The 24,834-nt window shown below is 40.8% G+C and overlaps 1 protein-coding gene and 1 long non-coding RNA gene across 6 annotated transcripts; one reads left to right on the top strand and one right to left on the bottom strand.

Moving 5' to 3' along the window:
* Positions 1-1,785: 1,785 nt before the first annotated feature.
* LOC309475636 (uncharacterized protein) lies at positions 1,786-24,491 on the top strand. 5 transcript variants are annotated; one of them, XM_082138513.1, is made up of 4 exons: positions 2,194-2,226; positions 2,889-2,919; positions 8,109-8,290; positions 22,403-24,491. In XM_082138513.1, exons 3-4 carry the CDS (start codon positions 8,236-8,238, stop codon positions 23,293-23,295), a joined length of 948 nt encoding a protein of 315 aa, XP_081994639.1. In that variant the 5' UTR covers positions 2,194-2,226; positions 2,889-2,919; positions 8,109-8,235; the 3' UTR covers positions 23,296-24,491. The 5 variants fall into 5 exon arrangements, with proteins under 5 accessions (XP_081994641.1, XP_081994637.1, XP_081994639.1 ...); XM_082138515.1 differs by lacking the exons at positions 2,194-2,226; positions 2,889-2,919 and adding an exon at positions 1,786-2,179 and having other exon boundaries at positions 8,131-8,290; XM_082138511.1 differs by lacking the exons at positions 2,194-2,226; positions 2,889-2,919 and adding an exon at positions 1,786-2,179.
* Positions 11,534-15,608, bottom strand: LOC309475709. The gene is made up of 2 exons (XR_014197798.1): positions 12,700-15,608; positions 11,534-12,196 (listed from the first exon to the last, which is right to left on the bottom strand). It is a non-coding gene; the product is annotated as an uncharacterized lncRNA (long non-coding RNA).
* Positions 24,492-24,834: the final 343 nt, after the last annotated feature.

Genomic DNA, 24,834 nt, shown 5'->3' with positions numbered 1-24,834 from the left:
CGCTGTGGAAACGCGTTAAAGCATTCTCAGATGTATAAATATAATATAATAATAAATAATAAAATATATTACAAGGGAAAACAAATGTCCGGCGAATATCGAACCTAAAACTAACTTTACCGCGCTCAACCACCGTGAGTACATTTCACGCATTAGTAATCGCTGGCGTTCAGCGGGAAGGGGAGGCGTGAACCAGTGTAGAAGCACTAAAATCACACAGGAGAATCGTGACTGAGAACGTAACGTCGGGAAGCGTGTTTGTGAATGCGGGGACAGGGTGTGATATTCAGTTTTGATTTGATGAATGATGATTATTATTGAATTTGATGAGAATGATTTGATTTGAATCTATTAATTTATCTGAGGTGCCGGAACGCAGTTCCGGACCGTTCCGGCCCACTTTAACCCAAGGGCTTATGCATCCAAGGGCTTGGACTGCCCCTCTGGGTGTTAGGGCCCACTCAACTAAAGGCATGGCCTCGTCGTGGGCTTGGACAAGTGGGGTCTCACTTCAAGACATTTGTATGGCGGCAGGCCGGACCTCCTCGTCTACATTTGTAAGGTTCTATAACCTAGAAGTGCCCGCCTTACAGGCTAGGCTGTTCTCAGTCTAATTATGCTACATTAACGTGCCTGACCAACCTAGTTTGTTCAGACCGTTGACATGTTGCCGCATCCTGTGGGCCTGTGCAGTTTCAAGGTTTATATATTGCTTTAACTGTATATAAGTGTAAGCACCTATCTTATATACAGAGTCGTCCCTCCCCGTTCTGCCGCTTACGCGTCTATTCCACTTTTACATGAGCCCCGGGTTACTGCCCTTGGGACATTAGTATTGGAATTCGCACGCACAGCGTTTTACATGGGGTTCCCGTAGCGTAAGCTAAACTTAAGCAACATCGTTGCTTAACGATTTTTAAGCTCGGTTAACTCGGTTACTAACGTAACCTCGGTTCTCTCTAGAGAGGGAACAAGTGTTGCGTAACCTGCCGTGCTTGTGCTGCATTATGGTTTCGCTTCCAGTCGACTGAAATCATAGTGCAACCTGGGCGATGGGTATTTATAGGCTTAGGCCACACCCATTCTGGTGGGTCATGACGTGGCGCTGGGAAGGCTTCCCATTGGCGCTGGAGTCATGCCAGACGCACTGATAGGTTGCAGCAGTTGCTGCAGAGAGCCAATGGGCGCGCAAGCTGCCTCGCCTATGTCTGCCTGCTGCAGCAAATGCGTTTTAAATGTTAAAAAATTAAGGATAATTTTTTGCTTCAGTATTCTCGAGAAAAGGAGTTTTCCTGTAGCGTAAGCTAAACTTACGCAACACTCGTTCCCTCTCTAGAGACAGATTGTCATTTGTTTTGGCTGTACAGCAGCTCTAAGAAAATAGTGTCATTGTCCAGTTGAAGTTCGGTGTTGATTCATTACTATATACTGACTTTTCTATATACTCTCAAAGATTAGCTATTTTAATAGCCATAAAATGTATAACGTTGAGGTGGAGGATCCAAACCGTCTGTTCTGCACATTTCACAAGAAGCTACTCATCAACGATGCTGCAGTCCCAACTCGTTTGTATGTAAAACTTCACTTTGTTCTTCCTTCAATAAAAAAAAATAATAAAAAAAAATAAAATAAAAAAAGATGCTGCAGTCTCTACATTGTTGGGTCCGATCTCACATTTGCAACCCGTAAATAAACTTCTAACTCATTTTATGTTACATTATGGAGCCAGCATAATCTGAAATTATAGTTTGTAAATGGATGCAGACCTCATGAGAGAGCTGTAAAAATATATTGAGATATTTTTTGGTGCTTATACCGCAAATATATATTTTTAAGGACATCAAAACCTGAAATAAAACTCCAGAAAGGTGTACAATATGGGACCTTTAATATAAAAAGTGTAGATTTTGCGGGACTAGTTGATGTGACTTTTATTTTGACAACGGAAATCCTGGGTTTAAACGTCTTCACCATAGTTTAATGCAATAATGGTCAACACGCAATATTGAATGCGTCTTCGTGTTGTATCGTCTGTACACGTTAGGTCTAAAGAAATAGCTGTTTGTATGGCCTTCCATTCGTCTAAGGAAATATTTGTTTTTTCAGCTTTCCATAAAGTACATTTCGTCTCGGAGTGATGATGTGTCCACCGGCGCGTTAGTCAAAGAAGTCTTCTGAGGTGAGTTACTCACAGCGCTTTGTATATTAACACAACCATGACAAAACGTTTGTATAAGCAACGTTTTTGCTGTCCTTTCTTTCTTATTTTCATTGGATTCTGCGCTATTTGTTTGCCTTTTTCTGTCGTCTGCCTACTTTAGCGTAGCTGGCAATTTGACGGTTTCTTTGTGCGATATTTTGTGTGTTTGTGTGTATGACTGTTTCGATGTTTGAAGTAGTAATGTTACTCTTGTACGTTTGATACATTATTAATGTTTTTCTCGTTTTAGGCTGTGAGAAATAATACTGTTATAGTGCAGCTTTATCGTCTTTTTCAGAATACTGACTCATATTATCTGAGTATTGATATAATGATAATCTCTCAACAGCTTCTGTTTTCTCCTCATTTGTTAGATCTCTTGTAAATTGTCTGTAATCATTTTAATTTGTCACTTAAAGTAATTTCATTTGTGGAACGGACTGAGGCAAAGTGAACTCTTTTGAGATCTTAAAGATAAACCTCTCTTAACTTCATTAATTTTGTTATAGTCTGTGGGGTGGGGTGGAAAACATGTTTTAAACATTAAACAAATAAAAAATAACCAGCTAACAAAATACGGGTAGTTGAAAAGTTGAGTAAAATATAAAACAATTTAATGTATTAAATTGTATAGATTGTTAGTGGATAGTTAAACGTTAGGCATAATGCTTAATGTCTTTTTTTACAGTCTGGTTCTCAATCAGTCAAAGACGTCTTCTGTGAGTTACTCACAGCTTTGTATATTAACAAAATCATGATAAAACGTTTAAGCGACGTTTTTGCTGTCCTTTCTGTCTTGCTTTCATTTGATTCTGCGCTATTTGTTTGCATTTTTCTGGCGTCTGCCTACTGGAATACACATTTAGCATAGCTGGCAATTTGACTGTTTCTTTGTGAGATTTTGTGTTTTTGTTTGTTAGTGTGTATGACTGTTTCGATGTTTGAAGTAGTAATGTTACTCTTGTACGTTTGATACATTATTAATGTTTTTCTCGTTTTAGGCTGTGAGAAATAATAGTGCAGTTTTATCTTTTTCAGAATACTGACTCATATTATCTGATTATTTATAAAATTATTATCTCTTTATTTAATGTCAACAGCTTTTGTTTTCTCCTCATTTGTTAGATATCTCGTAAATTGTATTTTATCATAAATAATAATCTGTCCCTTAAATTAATTTAATTGGTGTAATTAATGGACGCAACTATAGACCGATCTCAAATCTTCCTTTCATAGGCAAGATCATAGAAAAAGTTGTCTTCAATCGGCTAAACAAATTCTTAAGCTCGAATGGATACTTTGACAATTTTCAATCTGGTTTCCGACCGCACCACAGCACAGAGACAGCGCTCATAAAGATAATAAACGATATTCGCTTAAATACTGATTCAGGCAAATTATCAGTGCTGGTACTACTCGACCTCAGTGCTGCATTTGACACTGTCGATCATAACATACTTCTTGACAGGCTGGAAAACTGGGTGGGGCTTTCTGGGATAGTCCTAAAATGGTTCAGGTCATACTTAGATGAGAGAGGTTATTATGTGAGTATAGGAGACCATAAGTCTGAGTGGACATCCATGACATGCGGAGTCCCTCAAGGCTAAATTCTTGCGCCACTCCTGTTCAACCTGTATATGCTCCCAATGAGCCAAATAATGAGAAAGAACCAAATTGCTTACCACAGCTATGCAGACGACACACAGCTGTACTTAGCCCTATCGCCTAACGATTACAGCCCAATTGACTCCCTGTGCCAATGCATTGATGAAGTCAACAGTTGGATGTGCCAAAACTTTCTTCAGTTAAACAAAGATAAAACTGAAGTCATTGCATTTGGAAACAAAGATGAAGTTCTCAAGGTGAACGCATACCTTCACTCCAGGGGTCAAACAACTAAAAATCAAGTCAGGAATCTTGGTGTGACACTAGAGTCAGACCTTAGTTTCAGTAGTCATGTCAAAGCAATAACTAAATCAGCATACTATCATCTAAAAAATATTGCAAGAATTAGATGCTTTGTTTCCAGACAAGACTTAGAGAAACTTGTGCATGCTTTCATCACCAGCAGGGTGGATTATTGTAATGGTCTCCTCACTGGCCTTTCCAAAAAGACCATAAGACAGTTGCAGCTCATACAGAACGCTGCCGCCAGGATTCTGAGCAGAACCAGAAAATATGAACATATCACACCAGTCCTCAGGTCTCTACACTGGCTCCCAGTTAGATTTAGGATTGATTTTAAAGTATTATTACTGGTATATAAATCATTCAATGGCCTAGGACCTCAATACATTGCAGATATGCTCACTGAATATAAACCCAACAGATCACTCAGATCATTAGGATCATATCAGCTAGAAATACCAAGGGTTCACTCTAAGCATGGTGAGTCTGCTTTTAGCTATTATGCCAGACGCAGCTGGAACCAGCTTCCAGAAGAGATCAGATGTGCTCCTACAGTGGTCACATTCAAATCCAGACTCAAAACACTTTTGTTTAGCTATGCATTTACTGAATGAGCACTGTGCCACTGTTCGTCCGACTGTACTGTACTGTATTTCATTTTATTTTTCTAAACTGTTTTAATTATTCTTATTTCTTTTTATTATTTTAATTTCTTCTATGTAAAGCACTTTGAATTGCCATTGTGTATGAAATGTGCTATATAAATAAACTTGCCTTGCCTTGCCTTGCCTATAACTGGCAAAAAGCCTTCATTCTTATTAGGGGTTCAAGCATGAAATGCTGAAACCCTATTGTAATTGTAAGGATTTGTAAAACGCATCGTGCAAGACAAACCGTAAGGCCTAGAGACGTGAAACCTGGCCAGATGGTAGGCCTCAATTTGGGGACAACCTATCAGAGTATGACCCCGATTGGCCCATAGGTGGCGCTACAGCAACCAAAAGTTCAAAATTGCTCATAACTCTTAGACCGTTTGTCCCAGGACCAAGTGTCTTATATCGTTGGAATCCTTGGCTCAAGGCGGACAAAATGGCTATCTCCGATTTGCTCTGCCTTCGGGCGCCAATTTCGAGTAAATTGCATTTTTTTGAAAAAACTATTTTTGCGAACTTCTCCTAGGTTTTTGGCCCGATCGGAACCAAACCACTGCAAGAATATTCTCTGGAGTCTGACAATCAATAATCATCCAAACAATTCAAAATTTCAATTAACGGTCGATAAGGGGAACCAAAATATTTGATGGCACCAGGGCCACTTTTACTAAAACGGTTATAAATTGTGAACGGAAAGATATTTTTTTGCTAAACTTGGGATACATCTTCCTGAGCTCAATCTGAGATCACTTGAAAAAAATCGCAATAATTGGCCATTTGGTGGCACTATAAAACGGTTATAACTTGTGAACGGAAAGAGATATTTTCGCTAAACTTGGGACACATGTTCATAAGCTTAATCTGAGTTGACATGAAAAAAATCGTCACAATTGGCCACTTGGTGGCGCTATAACAGTGAAAAAAATCATGAAAATAGCTATAAGCGCACCCAACTTTTAGTCTACTGAAAATTGGCACGCAGTGTCTTTGTCCAGGGTGCCATGATAGTCTATGAGAACATTGGTGTATCTCAAAAAACTCAGTATACGTCATTGGCACAATGCCAGTGTTTTTTCACAGGAGTGACCTCCTAAGACTCCTGAATCCTTGCCGAGTCCAACAATACAAAACATGCCAGGTTTCGCCTTATGGTTTTTGTAAGTGTCATTTAGAGCTTTAAAAAATTGTGTTTATCTTCAAAGCCGTTAGTCCGATCGAGACAACAACAAAAAAACAAAGGAAATTTGAAAACATAGGTAAATAGCTAAACAATAACGCCAAAATGTAAAAATTATGATAGGAACTGACAAAAAAATGAATTAAATCCAATCAATTTCACCCATGGATCATTTTGATGCTCTCACATATTTGAAACGAACAATGATGGATTGTGATGAAATTTGTTTTGAATTGGGACTGGCGAATCCCCGTCCATACTGTCAATGACCATTCGCAAAGACCCGCCCACTTTAGTTACTGTTGCTATGTCTGACAAGCGACGCCACTCTCACACCACACCAAATTCTCACGCAGTGAAAAATACATTGCGGATCAGAGAGGAGACTGCGCGCTGACAGACAAGTACTTTTGATATGAAACAAATGGCGCTTTTCCACTACACAGTGTAACACAGTGTACTTTTTCCACTGTGTAAAAGTTGTACATGTACCTGCTTCCAGGTACTTTTTTTCGTACCACCTCCGGCGAGGTTCTAAGCGAGCTGGGGCGAGCTGAGGCGATACTAAAATGTGACGTGAAAACACGGCAGACTGCTGACTGGTCAGAGAGAATCGTCACAATTCACTGCGTCATCATTGCACGTGCCAGACGGAGTATCCTGAATAAAAAACAGCAAAAACAAAAACATCCAAAAACAGCATACACTCGATTTCCTCCATTGTCCTGTGTGTGTGGCAGCGGATGTATCTCACGTAGAAGATTAAGTCACAGCAATTTCCTGCGGCGGCGCTATGACGACCAGGTACTATTGTGGCGGTACTATCTGCAATGGAAAACGGAGCGAAAAGCGAGCCGAGCCGAGTCGAGTCGAGTTGAGTTGAGCTGGTACTGGTAATGGAAAAGCGGCAAAAGTCTCACCTTTCAAATGTAGTCATTTTTTAGAGACATTTAAACAATAAATACTGTTTTGTGACTCTTTAATGTGTCTGACAGATCGCTGTAGACTCGAGGCTCAGTTAAAGCTGCTCGTGAACCAATCATCTCTTCCTTCTAGTTAATTTATAGCATTAAAATAAACATGAATGAACATAAAAGGAATGTTGTTTTAAAGTGCTAAGACGTCAGTACACTTTGTTTTTCAAATTTAAATCCTCCAATGTTAATCTACTAACTCTCCTGACTGCTTTGTGGGACAAAATGGCGGATTATGATTAGTCAGATCGCCTGTCAATCAAACTCCCTGCAAAGGGTCAATTGAGAATGCCCGTGCGCACAATCCTGATCTAATAGACAACTTTGCAGTTGCACATAGGAAAGCCCGGAAAATCCCGCTATAATGTAAGAGAGCATCTTTTTTATGTATTTGGACCTAGGCCTAACAATGTGTTATGGTGCGCTGTCACCAGTGTTTTTTTTTTTTGTTTGTTTTTGGTGAGCGTAGGCTCCTCCTGATTTTGTTAGTCATCCCATCTCTTATATGCTGTGTATGATCATATCCTGCCCTATTCATGGTAGCTTACTCGCGGACATTGCGTCATCAATGTCATCAATTGCGTCATCAAGGGGCCCGCCTTGATAATCCTACTTAAGGGCCCGCTGTTGGCTCGTTACGCCACTGAATATAATTGTCTAAACTCCTTATCAAAATTACATATTTACAACAAATTTGACACATATATATGGGCACACTTTGAGTACCACTAATAAAAGTGGTGGAGATCAGGCAAGACTGTAAGAAGACTCAGGCAAAAAGGTGCTATAACTGTCAAAAAGCTTTGAAAACCATATATTTCCTATGGTAAATTGCCTGTATTGTCTGTAAATGGTCTTTTACATCTATTATGTCAGTGGTTACATGTTTGCTAAATAAAACTTAATAACTTTTGATGCTTTTGTGCTTAAATGCCTTAAAGGCCTTAACTGCTTGAACCCCGATAAATGCTGCTTGCAGCTTTAATTAATTTTGTTATAGTATGTGGGGTGGAAAACATGTTTAAAACATTGAACAAATAAATAATAAGAAGCTAACAAAATGCAGGTAGTTGAAAAGTTGAGCCAAATATAAAACAGTTTAGTTTATTTACATTTTGATAGATTGTTGGTGGATAGTTAAACGTAACACATAAATGCTTAATGTGTAAAACTGATTTATTTAATTTTTTTTGCAGATCTGATTCTCCCATTATACAGCAACTAGCATTCAGTGAAGCTCCTCCCACAAGAATTCACCAATAGGCCGTGGAATGCTGGAATATTTTCATCAACTTACAAGTGAAGAAATAGAGTTTAGAGGACATGGATGATCCAGAACCCTACAGAATAAAACATGAAGATACTGAACATCTAATAGGTTGGTGTTTATTCTTGATTCTTCATAAATGATGCTGAAGAACATTTAGGGTGACCAGATGAGATTGGCTGAAATTCGGGATGGAGGGGTTGCTTTGGTGGGCTAGGCCTGCTATGATATTAGACTACATAGCCTATAATAAAAGATAATGAATTTTAAACCTGAACCAAACATATTTTTATTCAAAGATAATGATCGAAATTAATGCTCAATCTCGATTATCGAATCAAAAAATGGAATCGTCGATGCTGCCACGCCCCATATGTCACGTCAGCTCGGCTTGCCTGTAATAGGTAAAACTCCTTTTCTCGAGAATATTGAAGCCTTTATTTTAAAACGCATTGCAGCTGCACAGCGAGAGCATCATAGCTCGTCTGAGCGAGCTAATTGGCTGTGCTGCGGCAACTGCACGAACCTATGGCGAGTAGGAGCGCTTGGCGCCCTGCCAACCTCGAGCGCGCCAATTTGGACGCGGCTGAAGTGTATAAATTCAGAGAAAACTCGCCAAAGGACTTTAGGTTTAAATCGACTGAAGCGAAGTACCTGATATGAGCGAAATAGCATGGCAAGGCAACGCAGTACCTACTCGTTCCCTTATCTCTAAGGGAACTGAGGTTACGCAAGTAACCAAGTACGTTCCCTTACGAGAACGTTCTCTTGTACTGCGTTGCAAACGCTGTGGGAACCCAATTTAAAACGCCGTGCTATTCGCCTGTGACTGCTCTGAGGAGTCCAGGGAGCCCCGGGACTATAATAGGTAATAGGTTATATTGTTTAAGTTTCCAATTGACTGAAGATGTAAGTTATTGTTACATTATGTTGTTAATAAACGTTTTAAATTTGACAATGTAGTGTGTGGTACATTGCGAACAAAGGTCAGATATTATTATATTGCATAAAAGTCTAAAAATGGCATAGCTTGTGCTTTAAAATAAATAAATAAATAAATCGAGAATCGAATCGAACCGTGACTTTAGAATCGAAAATGTAATCGAATCGAGGATTTGGAGAATCGTGACACCCTTATTCAAAGATCAACAGTCTGTCATTCTGCCACAAAAAAACATTTAAAATCATGAACTCAAATGTCATTGTGAATAAAAACAAAAACAATGGCTGTTGTAACAGTGCGTAAATCAGACCTCTCAGGCTATAGCCTAACGCTAATAAGCCTTATGCCAAAATTATTATTACGACTAAATTGTCCGTCATTAAGAAAACTAAATAATTGTTATAATTCTTTACGACTGGCTGCCTGCACATTCATTGTCCTCGCGGCTGCTGCAACTTGCGCTCGCTTATCAATGCATATAAATTTGCGCCTACGGTATCTTTGTAGAACATCAAAAAAAGAGAAAAAAGATGCTCTCAGGACGACTCAACCTCCACGGACAGTTTTTAATGTTTTATCAGACAATAACTACTCAAGATTTTTCTTTAGTATAATTTTTGGGACAATTAGGGCCGGATTTGGGACAACAGCTTGGATTTTGGGACGTCTGGTCACCCTAAGAACATTAAAGGATTCGTTCACTTTCAATGGCAACCAACTATTCCAATGTTCAAAGTTCAAATGTCAGTCTCAATGCAGCTTCAAAGTCTCTACACGATCACAGTCGAGAAATAAGGGTCTCATCTAGCAAAACGATTGGTAATTTTCACAAAAAAAACAAAAAACAATTATATACTTTCTAACCACAAATGCCCGTCTTATACCATCTCTGAGATGCGCCACGCATTACGTCATCACGTTGGAAAGGTTATGAAAAAAAAATATTTAAAACAAAGATGCTCAGAGATGAAAAATGAAGAAAAAATGAAAATGAACGATTGTTTTGCTAGATTAAGACCCTTATTTCTCGACTGGGATCGTGTAGAGACTTTGAAGCTGCATTGAGACTGACATTTGAACCTTCTTTGAACATCTGAATGGTTGGTTGTCATAGAAGTCCATTATATGGAGAAAAATCCTGAAATGTTTTCCTCAAAAACCTTAATTTCTTTTCGACTGAAGAAAGAAAGACATGTGCTGCGTTCCAAACCGCATACTCAATGAGTAGGTACTTAATTTCAATAAGTACTTACTTAACGAGCACTAAAAGAGTAGGTACTTTATAGCCAGATCTCGTTGAGTATGAATGCGAACCGGACATCTGCCATGTTGACGTTGTCATGTGACCTACGACGCGTTATCACAAGAGCCACAACTTAAAAGATTTGAACGACACGTTTAATTCATCTATCTGTAAATATCTTGATATTGATTAAACTTGCTCATTTTGTGGTCTTTTTGAAGAAACTGCTGCCCATTTATTTTGTGAATACATTTAGGGTTGATTTAAGTTCTTATATTTAACCCTACTAATGTGACCCACCGTTCTATCCTTAACGATATAATTTATTTTTATTACAAAATCCCAAAATTGTCATCTCTTGAATATGTTGTTAATTTCTTTATTTTATATCCAAACATTTTCATCCACAAGCAAAAGTGGCAAACTGCTTTATGTTTTCCTCTTTTTCTTGCTGAATTTAACTCTCGTTTCATCCCTCAGGCCTAGGCCTATAAATAACAAAAAAATGAATTTTTTAAGTGTATTATAACTAATTATTTAAGAAAATATATATTACGATATTCAACCTTGTAGGTTCTTTTTTCCTGTGTATAAAATCTCATATTATGTATGCAAACCCATGATTGATATATGTGTGTATATATATATATATATATATATATATATATATATATATATATACACACATACCTCATAACACCAGTAACTCGACAGCCCTACCTAGAACGGTTTTCTTCAGCGTTTGTAATGTCTGCACAAAGGAGATGGGCAGCTGTGCCAAGATTCGCCTTTAGAGAAAACTGTTGATTTTATACTCGAAAAATTTAAGTATAATGATATTAAAAATGAATATTACCCCAGAATGAATTGCATTGCTATCCCACCCCAAAACATACAATAATAACAACGATAAATGCTGACCAATACTTAATTATATTACTTTTTACTGAAAATAATTCAATAAAACAAACAAAATGTAATGTGTCATATGACATAGCTATGCATGAATACACTCTAGATGTGTATATAGTGAACATATCTACATTTTCATTCAAACAATAAATAAAGCATTAATTAAATAATTATATTTTATTTACTGACAACAATGAGAAATATTAATAAATTAGTAATGAATCAAAGTCACCATCACACAATAAACAAATGCATATACAAGTCAACACATGAAACAAAGCTTTATTCAAACTACAGTTATGTATGTAGGCTACAGGCACTGAACCCCACATCCTTCTGCCATCTCAACACAGCGGTTCCCATTCTGCGGTTTTATTCTGATGAATCAGCTGACCGCCAGAGGTGAGCCGTGCTTTCGTGCCTGAGGTTGTTGCGTGATGCGTTGTGCTTCACAATCTGAGGGCAGGTGGAGTGATGGAAGGTCTCATCCATGGCACCATCTCCAGGATTCAGCTCTGGGCTCCTCATCCTCAGTGCTCACACCAGCCTGCTGACATTTCAGATCCTACAAAAATGCACAAACATAACACAAAAAACAGTCATTTTAACCGCACAATGTCATTTGATTTCAGTATTATTTAAAAGACAAAAACGTTGTTTTTCACAAATGCCGCCATCATCTTTCCTTGCAGGTCCTGCTCCACCACAAAAGATCTGCAGCAAATGCACAGAAATCAAGAATCAGAAAAGTGCTGTAATAGCTCTGTTTGAAATTACAATAATTAAAATAAACTACAACTTAATATTTAAATAGTTGTTGTTATTCATTTCTGTAGTATACTCACTCAAAGCCTTTGATGGCAGCATTCAGCTTCACTTCACTCTCCACTGGATAAACAACACATCTGTTCATCCGACCCTGTAACATCCAGACAAGATTCACATTACCTCTGTGATTTATGAGCTCAACACTACATTTACATGTTGAGGTTGTTTTAACTTTTTATCCAACATAAATGTTCCTCAATTTATCAACATAATGGACAAATAAAATAGATAACTTATGTTTAGTTACTTTATAGATTTGTTCTAGCACACATTCATCACTCAGATGTCTATTTCATGTTGTGATGTGCTCTTCTGCAACTTACTGAAGATTTTCCTGTCAGATGTAAATAGACATTTAAAATAAGCGTCTTTAAGATGTATATGGTTTATGTAAATCCACGTTAGAGACGTAACTTACGTGTCCTTACTGGAGCTCCCCCGTTAGCTAACGTTATGCATAATAAAACGTGTTTTTACAGCAAAATCACAACTATACTATACTGTGTAACGTCTTTACACCTTCAACAATTCAACAGTTTACTCTACAGTAGTTCAACACATGCAATTTTAACACAAGGAACCGTGTTTACTCACATTTGAAAGCACCCGCGTCGCTGATCTCTGCTATGTTTGATAATGACGTGTCCTCTCGCGTGGCCTCCTGGGATAGAAAAGTATCCATCGGATCAGCACTCAAAAATCTGTGTGGAAGCAGTAAGCCATCCGGGAACTTCTCGCCTACTCTTTTATGAATACTGATGTTTCGAACGTACTGCTTCCTTCACGTACTGTTTTCGCCTACTATATAGTAGGAAAGTAGGCATATTCGAACGCACTTAAGCCCGAATCTCGCGATAATTAATACGTCACCCAGGTAATTCTCGCCTACTCTTTTGGATTCGTACATACTTTTTCGCTCGCCTACTCTTTTTCCCATACTAAATAGTACGGAAGTATGCGGTTTGGAACGCAGCCATGGACATCTTGGACGGCATGGGGGTGAGTGAATTATCAGGAAATTTTTATTTGAAAGTGAACTAATCCTTTAACCCCCTGAGGTCGACGGTATCGCCGGCGATACCAGCTCGCTTTTTTTTTATCAGTGTAAAAGAAACTCATAAATACTCTGTTGACTTTGATTTTTCATAGGAGTTTCGTACATCAATCGATTCTGTTAAATGAGTATTATTTTTGTGTATACTCATAATAAAAACAAAGTGTTGAGCTTTTCGCCAAATAAAGAAAAATAAACACGAAGCGAGTTCTGCCTTCTCTCTGTCAGTGTAGTCCATTCTGAAACGTGTCCGAAAATGAACTGTAACTCACCGAATACTTCTCACACAGACACGTGAGATATGTCTTTATGAAGCTTGAAATCTCTTCTTTTAAATGAAGTAATTTATATAAAAAACAAATGTTTTCAACTCATGTAATCCGTTTGAAAGCAAGGAGAGGTACCGTTTTTCCTTCTGCCTCATTATCTCTATAATGAGTTGAGGCCGCCCCGCCCCCGGCGCTATTCAAATGGTAAATAGTTTAGGTGATCTAGTATGCATCGCATACGCCCCCCGATCAATGCCATAAAAACACAGTTTCTTCATCAGACTTACTGATAGTTCATCGCGTTTTGAGTATGGCACGCTTCTCCAGTAAAGACGCCCTTCAGATGATTCTGGACAGCGAGGAAGAATGCATGATACCGGGTTGTTTCCTCAGAGGAAGATTGTAACTCAGACTACGAACGGCAGCATTTTGAAGAGCGAATTCCGCCGAGGACACAATTTCGGAGTATGTTTTACTTAAAAGTCTTTTGTCTTTTATTTTTCGTGTTCGCATTTATGAGGAAAAAACAATATTACGTGACAGTTCTCCATTATGGACGCGAGCGCTCTGAAAGCGCACTAAAAGACTTTCAAACTTTCACAGAGACCTCAAAACAGAAACTACAAATCCTTTCTTTAAAACGAATTTCGTTTTGTATCAATTGTATCTTAATTTTAATAATTTTTTCATTAACAAATTTACTGGATTTAAAGTAAATATAGGCTAGCAATCACAACATAAGGTGCTTGAACTGGAGATCATCATTAACCAGACCGTAGCCTACTCGCCTCACATGTCTAAAAAATTTGAAATATATTTACAGAAAGCTGGTTCTAAACAAAACCATCCAAAACAAAAAACTATGTAGCCTAATAAATGTGCATTTCTCCGGTGCGTTCACTAGCCTACTGCGAAGATCGCGAGTCAATAGCCTATCGTCAACTTCATCTTTACCAGAAGTTAAATTTAAATTGCGTGTGTGAATGAATGATGATGTTTTAGCAAACTGTATTGCTATACTGAGATGAGTAAAAATCGTAAAAATGTAGGCTATTTGTATAAGCAACGTATTAAACTGCAAATTAACAATATGCCCTAATATTTCATGAAAACAACGTTACAGTCAGGCGAAATATGAAAGACAACATCTTGTTGACTAGATTTGGGTACAGTTTTTACTGTAGAATATACTGCCACGTCAAATAAGCTTTTGTTTAGCAATTTCTATATCTATTTTTATCAAAAATAAAGTCATCAACTAAGATGTTAGCTGTTCCAATGTTGACTATATTCAAACTAATTGAATACATAGATAAAATGTAGGCCTATAATCATTTTTTTTTACAAAGAAAGAGTACACTTGAAATATTGTTGAAATTGTAATTATTGTTGTAATTGTAACCTTTTTAATAAAATAGCAAAACATATTTACAAGATAGATGTAAGCAAAATCTTAGGGCAGAATTGAATACATAGATAAAATGTAGGCCTATAATCTTTTTTTTTTACAAAGAAAGAGTACACTTGAAATATTGTTGAAATTGTAATTATTGTTGTAATTGTAACCTTTTTAATAAAATAGCAAAACATATTTACAAGATAGATGTAAGCAAAATCTTAAATGGTCAATATAAGTCTTCTTCTAAATATATATTTTGTCCTTGCATTGTGGCTCAGTCAGTGTCACACCTGAGTGAATGGCTCATCATTATGCAGAGTGGGTGGGACATTGTATTCTAAGGTGTAAACCACTCCTCGTTCACGCCCCCCTCGCATATTGGCTTTCCAAGCAAAACCTGTTTTACATCAATTTAAATCAATGTATGGTTTTATGTGAACGATAAAGCAAGACTATTTTCACATAATTTTGAAGAAAAAACTCTAGGCGAGGACATCCATTAGTCAAAAGTCTTATTGACACATATTTACTATGTGTTTTGTGGCCTTATTTCAGAAATTTTTGTTTTTTCAATAACCATGCATAAACATTATTCTCTCAAAAATGAAAACATGTACATACACGTGGCTCACATATTATGGTAGCCCTGTTTGTGCTATATAGAGTGAATTTACACCTTTGCCATTAATATGTTTATATGCAACTGAAAAAAGCACAAATGTCAGGGCATGTCAGAACATCTCAAGGGCCCCAAAAACAGCCCAGACCCCAGAGGGTTAAGGTTATAAAACTTGAAGCAGTTCATCCGATTTAATGGTTGTTGTTAGAACCGTCATTAGAACTGTGAAGGTTCTCATGCGCCCTGTTCCCTTTCAAGGGAACTCGCGTTGCGTCGAGATTGACGCTATGGGAGCGCTTTGCGTGATGATGTCTTGAAGCACATGTAAAATCAGTCCAATGGCGTGGCGGAACGTCAGATGGGGGTGACGTCACGTACCAGGAAACTATAAAGCCTGCTTGAAAACAGAGAGCGACAGCTTCTGTGTCTTCAGTAGCGCTTGATGTGAAATCTCTCTCTGTCTATTTATTGTTGTTTGTCACCATTATGTCCAGCGATCAGTTCAGAATGTGTGTGCATCCCTGCCCGCGCTTTATTACGGGTAGGGACACTCACGTTCTGTGCATTGTTTGTTTGGGAGAGGAGCATGCCCAGTCAGCACTCGAGGGTGCTGGCTGTGTGCATTGGGAGGCGCTGCCCATGCGCTCGCTCCGATCCCGGCTGAGTTTCTTCCGGGAAGCTCGCGTTCCCCAAGGGCTCGGGTCCCGCTGCTGCCGAGGCACAGCGGCGATCTCAGTCCTGGGGTTCGCAAATGGATCTATCAGCGGGGTCTGAGACGGGTTCTGCCCTATCTCAGCCCTATCTCAGCCCTTACCTGATAGACCCGATGTCTGTCATCAGGGTTCGGAAGCACGCGTTGCGGTTTCTTCTTCCCCGATGATGGAACAAACACTGCAATTGTCCAGTTCTGAGGAACTGGATGTTGTTAGTGTTGAGTCTGAGGATGCCCCACCTCAGTCACATGCATTTGAAGAATTGCTGGAAGTGGTGACAAGAGCAGTTGAAAGACTATCTATTGAGTGGCCATCTGATGTACAGGACGTTCGTTCAAAAAGCAAACTTGACGAACGCTTCCTTCCCTCACGTGCACAACCACAACACCGAAATCTGCAGTTTTTCCCCGATCTTCACACTGAGGTGTCGAGATCGTGGGGGAAGCCAGTATCATATAGAGTGTTTAATCCACAAACATCCAATTACTCCTCAATCTCTGGTTATAAAGAGCATGGTTGTGGGAAGATGCCGAAGGTGGAAGAGACGCTTGCGAGCTATCTCTCTCCAGCGACGGCATCTTCCCTAAAAGCTTCGGCATTGCCTAATAAGCCCCTCAGAGTTACATCTTCTCTGGTGGGCAAGGCTTATTCCGTGTCTGGTCAGGCTGCAGCGTGTTTACACACAATGTCTTTACTGCAGGCTTATCAGGCGGAATTATTGGGGGATCTCGATGAGGGCGGGGGTATTGGCCCGGATGTGGTATGTGAGCTCCGTAGAGCCACGGATTTGTCTCTCAGGGCCACCAAGGAGACGGCTAAATCTATCGGCCGGTCTATGGCAGCCCTGGTGGCTACTGAGAGGCATCTGTGGCTCAATTTGAGCAACATTCAAGATAAGGAGAAGAACTTTTTAATGGATGCACCAGTTGCTACGTCTGGGTTATTTGGTAACGCTGTCAACACTGCAGTTGAGAAATTTCGAGAAGCTTCTAAACACGCTGCAGCGTTCCAAAAATTGCTCCCCCGTCGCTCACATCCTGAGGCTGCTGTGCGGGAACAGCCTCAGACTTCGAGCTCCCATAGGGCATCTCAAAAGCAGAGCGTTTCCTCCCGTGCTCCCCCGCAAAGATCTCTGGGACAGGGAGGACGTTCTCAACCCCAGCCTTCGAAGGGTAGAGCGGATCTGAGGACCGTTATTATCGCTGAGAAGGCTGCGGGGAAAAGATCCTGACGCTCGAGGGCTCAGGACCATGAGGGTAGTCCCTCCCGAAGTAGAGCGGTCAACACCTCCTCTCACGGTGCCCGTCTCTCTTCGGTGCCCTCAGGGGACCGTTCTGCCAACCCTGCCGCCTTCGGTGTTTCAGGGCGCAGCGGTCTCCGGCAGGCACATATCTCAAGGACCACCCGGAAACGTAGTGGCCTCGGGATGCCCGCCCCCTCTGAGGAGGGTGTTAGAGCAGTCCGTTCAGTCGTTCCCTGCCGGTGCGCCGTTACAGGGCGACGAACCGACTACTCAACAACAACAAAATCCAGGAACCAGTCTCGAGAGGCTGGTACCCTTAGTAGAGTCTTTGACAGCGTGGAAACTACTGCCAAATGTGTCTCGTTGGGTCCTGCAGACTGTAGGGAAAGGGTATCAAATACAGTTTGGCTCTCGCCCACCTCGGTTTATGGGGATCCTACCCACAGTGGTGGACCCCGAGCAGGTTCTGGTTATGGAACAAGAAGTGAACACTCTGTTAGAGAAGGGGGCCATAGAATATGTACCTCCCTCCAACAGGGAAACCGGGTTCTACAGTCGGTATTTCATAGTTCCAAAAAAGGACGGGGGTTTGCGTCCCTTTCTGGATCTTCGAGTTCTGAACGAGTCTGTGATGCAACTCAAATTCAAAATGTTAACACTGAGACAGATCGTGCCACAAATCAGGTCCGAGGACTGGTTTGTCACGATAGATCTCAAAGACGCATATTTCCATATCTCTATCCGTCCTTGTCACTGGAAGTTCCTGAGGTTCGCTTTCGGGGGCAAAGCATACCAATATCGAGTTCTTCCATTCGGCCTAGCTCTATCACCCTGCACTTTCACGAAATGCGTGGATGCAGCTCTGGCGCCTCTGCGCCTCCAGGGCATTCGCATAATGAACTATATCGACGATTGGTTGATTTTAGCTCAGTCGCATCAGTTGGCAGTTCAACATCGAGATGTCGTTCTTGCACATATGAAAGAGTTGGGGTTACGGCTGAACGCCAAGAAGAGTGTGCTCACTCCTCTCCAGAGGACCACTTTTTTGGGCGTAGTATGGGACTCAGTGCTGATGCAGGCGCGCCTGTCACCTCCACGCATAGAGTCCATCCTTGCAGCTGTGAAATGTGTGAAGCTAGGCCAGCTACTCACTGTCAAACAGTTCCAGAGACTGTTGAGTCTCATGGCAGCAGCTTCCAACGTGATACCTTTTGGACTGTTGTACATGAGGCCCCTGCAGTGGTGGCTCAGGACCAGGGGGTTCTCCCCGAGGGGCAACCCATTTCGCACAATCAAGGTCACGCGGCGATGTCTACGTGCCTTGGTTATGTGGAAGAAACCCTGGTTCCTGTCCCAAGGCCCGGTGTTGGGAGCTCCTTGTCGTCGCAAACTGCTAACGACGGATGCTTCCCTCACAGGTTGGGGAGCGATTCTGGAGGGTCGCTCATCTCAAGGTCTGTGGGAAGACCATCATCGTTCGTGGCATATAAATCGCGTGGAGATGTTGGCTGTTTTCCGGGCTCTGAGGAGCTTTATCACAGATCTCAGGGGACACCATGTGCTCGTACATACGGACAACACTTCGGTAGTCGCCTATATAAATCACCAAGGGGGTTTGCGCTCACGCCCATTATGCAATCTGGCACGCCATATCCTCTTGTGGTCCCAGGGGAAGCTGTTGTCACTCAGGGCAGCTTACATCCCTGGGGTCCAAAATTTAGGAGCAGACATTCTGTCGAGACAGGGGCTGAGGCCCGGGGAATGGAGGCTCCACCCCGAGGTGGTGGAGCTGATATGGAGGGAGTTTGGCCAAGCACAAGTGGATCTGTTTGCGTCTCGAGAGACGTCTCACTGTCCACTTTGGTTCTCCCTCACGCATCCAGCTCCTCTGGGACTGGATGCTATGGTACAGACGTGGCCGAGGCTGCGTCTGTACGCTTTTCCCCCAATCGCTCTGCTCCCGGGAGTTCTGGAAAGAGTTCGCAGGGACCGGGTTTACCTACTTCTTATAGCCCCGCGCTGGCCGGGCAGAGTATGGTTCCCTGATCTCGTGTCTCTCCTCGACGGGCCTCCTCTGGAGCTACCCGTCAGGAGGGACCTTCTGTCCCAAGCGGAGGGCTCGATATTTCACCCCCGACCAGAACTGTGGAACCTGTGGGCTTGGCCTCTGAGGGGGCCCAGCTCATAGAGTCAGGTCTCTCAACTGAGGTTGTTGAGACCATTCTACAGTCCAGAGCTCCCTCCACGAGGAAACTTTATGCCCTGAAGTGGAGAGTATTCACTTCATGGTGTAGTGACCGTCGGTTGGACCCAGTTAACTGCCCAGTTGGTACAGTGCTGGAGTTCCTGCAAGAGCGGTTCACTGCAGGTCTGACCCCGTCCACTTTAAAGGTCTATGTGGCGGCCATAGGTGCTTACCACATTCCTTTGGGTGGAATGTCTGTGGGGAAAGACCCTTTGGTATCTCGTTTCCTTCGTGGCACTTTGAGGCTGAGGTCTGCAGTTCGCTCTAGGGTGCCTCCATGGGATTTGTCCATTGCTCTGCAAGGCCTTTCCCTGGCCCCTTTTGAGCCCATTGAGGAGGTTCCAGCTAAGTTTCTGACTCTGAAAGCTCTCTTCCTCCTTGCTATTTCTTCTCTCAAGAGAATAGGGGATCTTCAAGCACTGTCGGTTGCCCCGTCGTGTTTAGAGTTTGCACCCGGTATGGTCAAGGCATTTCTGCATCCAAGACCGGGTTATATCACCAAGGTCCCCACTAATGTGGCTAGACCTATTGTACTGCAGGCCTTCTGTCCTCCTCCCTTTCAAAATGCGGACCAGGAGACGAATAATTTGCTTTGCCCAGTACGGGCGTTAGACGCCTATGTCCACAGAGCTGCCCTGTGGCGTAAATCCAATCAATTGTTTGTGTGTTTTGGGTCCCCGAATAAAGGGTCCCCGGTGTCTAAGCAAAGGATGAGCAAGTGGGTGGTTGAGGCCATCTCACTTGCTTATGAGGCGGCCGGGCAGCCTTCTCCTATGGCTGTCCGGTCCCATTCTACTAGGAGTATGGCGGCCTCCAAGGCCCTTTTTTCAGGAGTTTCACTTCAGGACGTTTGTGACGCGGCAGGCTGGTCCTCACCGCACACTTTCGTCAGATTTTACTCTCTGGACCTGGACTCTACTCCAGGGTCTCAGGTTCTGTCATCCTAGTGCTGCTCTTCATGATTTCACACAGGACAGACATTGGTAGCTATGGTGGCGTTGGTATAGACGTTCCCATAGCGTCAATCTCGACGCAACGCGAGTTCCCTTGAAAGGGAACGCCTCGGTTACGACTGTAACCTCGGTTCCCTGAAGAGGGAACGAGCGTTGCGTCACCTTGCCATGTCTTGCCTTGCCTTGCTTCATGCCTGTCCGCGGCTACTTCAGACTTTTACGAAGCTGTCGCTCTCTGTTTTCAAGCAGGCTTTATAGTTTCCTGGTACGTGACGTCACCCGCATCTGACGTTCCGCCACGCCATTGGACTGATTTTACATGTGCTTCAAGACATCATCACGCAAAGCGTTCCCATAGCGTCAATCTCGACGCAACGCTCGTTCCCTCTTCAGGGAACCGAGGTTACAGTCGTAACCGAGGCGTTTCCAGTCCTGGAAAACACATGTAAAATGTAAAATGGCCTTGGAAAATCTTGTTGTTGTCCTGGAAAATTAACAATTAACATTAGTTGCAGAAAGTGCATGTTTAGGGATGCTGAGTTTGAAATGTTAGAGATGTATTTTGAATGGTGATGTTTACTCTTGAAACATAGTACAGACCTGCAAACTCACAAGAGGTTTATGAAGTAAATAGTTGTACGGAGTCTGGGAGCATCGTCCCACAGGAGAAAATGTTTGTGTTTTTACGAAGCATTCTGGTGCACTCAAATAAAGGGAAAAGACAAAATTTGCTTCAAGTAAAAATAAAGAAAAATATTTATTGACACTAGGTCTGGGCATTTACATAAATTTCTCAATTGGATTCGATTTTCACTCATAAGCTTGCGATCCAATTTTGATTCAATATTGATTCATTTGGGGCCTATCAGTTACAGTGCATGGCAAATTTCCTCAAAGACAAAAATATCTCTCTTCTAATGCAGTAAATTATACAGGCAACCACAGTTGGTACATCCTTATATTAAAGGTTAAAATTAATTGATTCGTAATTTATAAATTACATAAGGGAGTTTTTATAATAATGTTGTAATACATTTTTAATTACATAATTATGATTCTACGGGTTTTTTAATATTAACATTCAAATGGTGGCTGTCATAAAATGGATTTATCCAAATATACATGAATCTATATTTAATTTCTACAGTGAACAAATAGTGTTATTTTACATTTAGACAGCTTGTAGGATAAGCGTGCCGCATAAAGTGTGAGTAACGAGCATCATCTTCAGGTGCTCCCTTGAGAACCAGACCCAAAAAGTTGGTTATGGGAGTATAACCATGATGATAGTATAACATTTATAGAGGTTGTCAACTCTCTACTGGTTTATCTCTACTGGTAAATCACCTACCCCTATTTACTGGCATAATTATACATTAGGAAAGTAACAAACAAAACAGGACATACATAACTGAGTTAGTGTTCACCTCTAATGGCATGTTATGTCACATGTACGCTGACAGCACCATTTTAGTAATTAAATCAAAGCAAGTTAACCTACCTGTGAACACTGTAATCTGTGAACTCTGTGTGAATCAATCCAGGGTGTTTCCCTGTCTATGGCTAGAGATGCTGATAGTCTCCAGGATTACTGTGACCCTACAAAGGAGAAGTGATTTGGGAATGGATAGATATCAGATTAAGAAAGAAAACTTAAAAATATCAGATTTTTTTGTTGTTGGTAAAGGCAGTTATTAGTTTCTTCCTGATAAAATATCAAAGTTAAATTCATGTTCTTTTCCTTCTCATTTCTCCAGATTTGTTTATGATTTACTGAAAATTAAACCTTTCTTTCATTTTAGATCTGATGGATGACAAGGAGAGTGAAGAACTTAGAGAAGCAAAGGAGAAACATCATGTCAAAGCTGGTGAAAAATCAAGTCGCTCACAGACTGAAATTAATTTTTTGAGAAAATCTTTCACCTGCCCTCAGTGTAGGAAGAGTTTCACAGAAAATGGAATCCTGAAGAGACACATGATAATCCATAATGGAGAAAAGCCTCACACCTATGATCATTGTGGGAAGAGTTTGGCACAACAAGGAACCCTTAAAATTCAGATGAAGTTCCACACTGGAGAGAAGCGACACACATGTGATCAGTGTGGGAAGAGTTTCGCAAAAAAAAGAGGCCTTAATGTACACATGAAAATCCACACTGGAGAGAATCTGCACACATGTGATCAGTGCGGGAAAAGTTTCCTAATAAAAAGAAGCCTTAATTTACACATGAAAATCCACACTGGAGAGAATCTGCACACGTGTGATCAGTGCGGGAAGAGTTTTACGTGTCTAGATAACCTGAATACTCACATGAGAATCCACACTGGAGAGAAGCCGTACACGTGTGATCAGTGCGGAAAGAGGTTTGCACATTTAAGCAATTTTAAATCACATGTGCTTTCTCATTCTGGAGAAAGACCATATAGCTGTAATCAATGTGGTAAATCATATTTTTCTGCATCATCCCTGAGGAGCCACCTAAACATTCATTCAAAGGAAAAGTCACACATGTGTTCTTTGTGTGGAAAGAGTTTTAGTCAGCTGAGTGCTTTAAAATTACACCAGGAAAGACACAGTGGTGTGAAGAATCATGTGTGCTTTGATTGTGGGAAGACCTTTGTTACAGATACTGAAGTGAAACAGCATCAGAGAGTCCACACTGGAGAGAAGCCATACAAGTTTTTCACACTGTGACAAGAGATTCAAATGGTCAGAATCCATGAAAAAACATGAGAGGGTCCACACTGGAGAAAAACCTTACAAGGTTTCACACTGTGACAAGAGTTTCAATCAGTCAGAAAATCTGAAATTACATGAGCAGATCCGCACTGGAGAAAAACCTTACAAGTATTCTCACTGTGACAAAAGATTCAGTCAGTCAGTACATCTGAAATCACACAAGAGGATTCACACTGGAGAAAAACCTTTCAAGTGTTCACTCTGTGACAAAACTTTCATTCAGTCAGGAAACCTGAAGGCACACGAGAGGAATCACACTGGAGAGAAGCCATACAAGTGTTCTCACTGTGACAAGAGATTCAAATGGTCAGAAAACCTGATAAAACATGAGAGGATCCACACTGGAGAAAAACCTTACAAGTGTTCACACTGTGGCAAGAGTTTCATTCAGTCAGCACATCTGAAAAAACATGAGAGGATCCACACTGGAGAAAAACCTTACAAGTGTTCACATTGTGACAAAACTTTCATTCAGTCAGTAAACCTGAAAAGACATGAGAGGATCCACACTGGAGAGAAGCCGGATCACTGCCCTCCTCCACAAGGGAAGAGTTTCACTCATTTATCTTCTTTACAACAAGCGACAGGACAACGAAACATCATCTAAAGTTTTTACAGTAAACAGAGTTCATCTTCAAGACCAGAGGTTTCAAGTGTCATTTCAAATCAACTCAAAAGCTGCGTCTCGATTCAGTGGCTGCAGAAGATCTTCAGATTTTTACTCAACTCCACTTCATCTCAGAGGCAAATATTGCACTTTTTACGAAAAACTGACTTTACACATGGAAATTTGAGTTTGATATTAGATATTGTATAAAAATATATAATAGAAACACTAAAAATATATCTTATAGATCAGGGACAGGTAACGAGTCATAGGTTGGTAAAAATATAAAAAATTTAAATCATTAAAAATTTAAAATCATAAGTCATTAACTCAGGGGCCGCTTACATGACACTGTTTTCTACTGAAAAAAAAAAAGAAAAAACGTTCTGTGTTCTGGCCATTCATATACATGATAGCAGCTTTTTGGTGACCTGAGAACACAATCTTTGTTTTCTTTGCTTTCAAAGTGCAATTATCATTTGTTAATCTGTACTATATGTTTTTTATTTGTTGACCATCAATTAAACTTTTACTCTTAAAGTTGTTTGAGTGTTTTTGTATTTACTAATTCTGGAAACAGACACAGTCTCTATATGACGATATCTAGGTGAAAGAGTCTATATGTGATGGGTTTATCTGACTTCTGTGACGTGAGACATCGAGCAGACAGTCGATTTAGCCAGTCTTTCTGCTAGCTGAGCACCAGTTAGTCAATGTTTAACACTCAGACTATGTGCCATATAACTAGAGAAGAGCGGCCGCATCCCTGGAGGGATGCTCGTTTGCCCCAAAAAACTTTTCTAATTATCAATGTAGAGGCTGGTTTGTAAGAGACAAATCTTTATTCTTGTTAATTTTGTGTTCAATTTATAGTTCTATCTGTTTAA

The sequence above is a fragment of the Leuciscus leuciscus genome (assembly GCF_965113295.1).
Source record: "Leuciscus leuciscus genome assembly, chromosome: 15".
NCBI lineage: Eukaryota > Metazoa > Chordata > Actinopteri > Cypriniformes > Leuciscidae > Leuciscus > Leuciscus leuciscus.
Note: the sequence above shows the minus strand (reverse complement) of the source record. Positions and strands in the feature narration are given on the sequence as shown.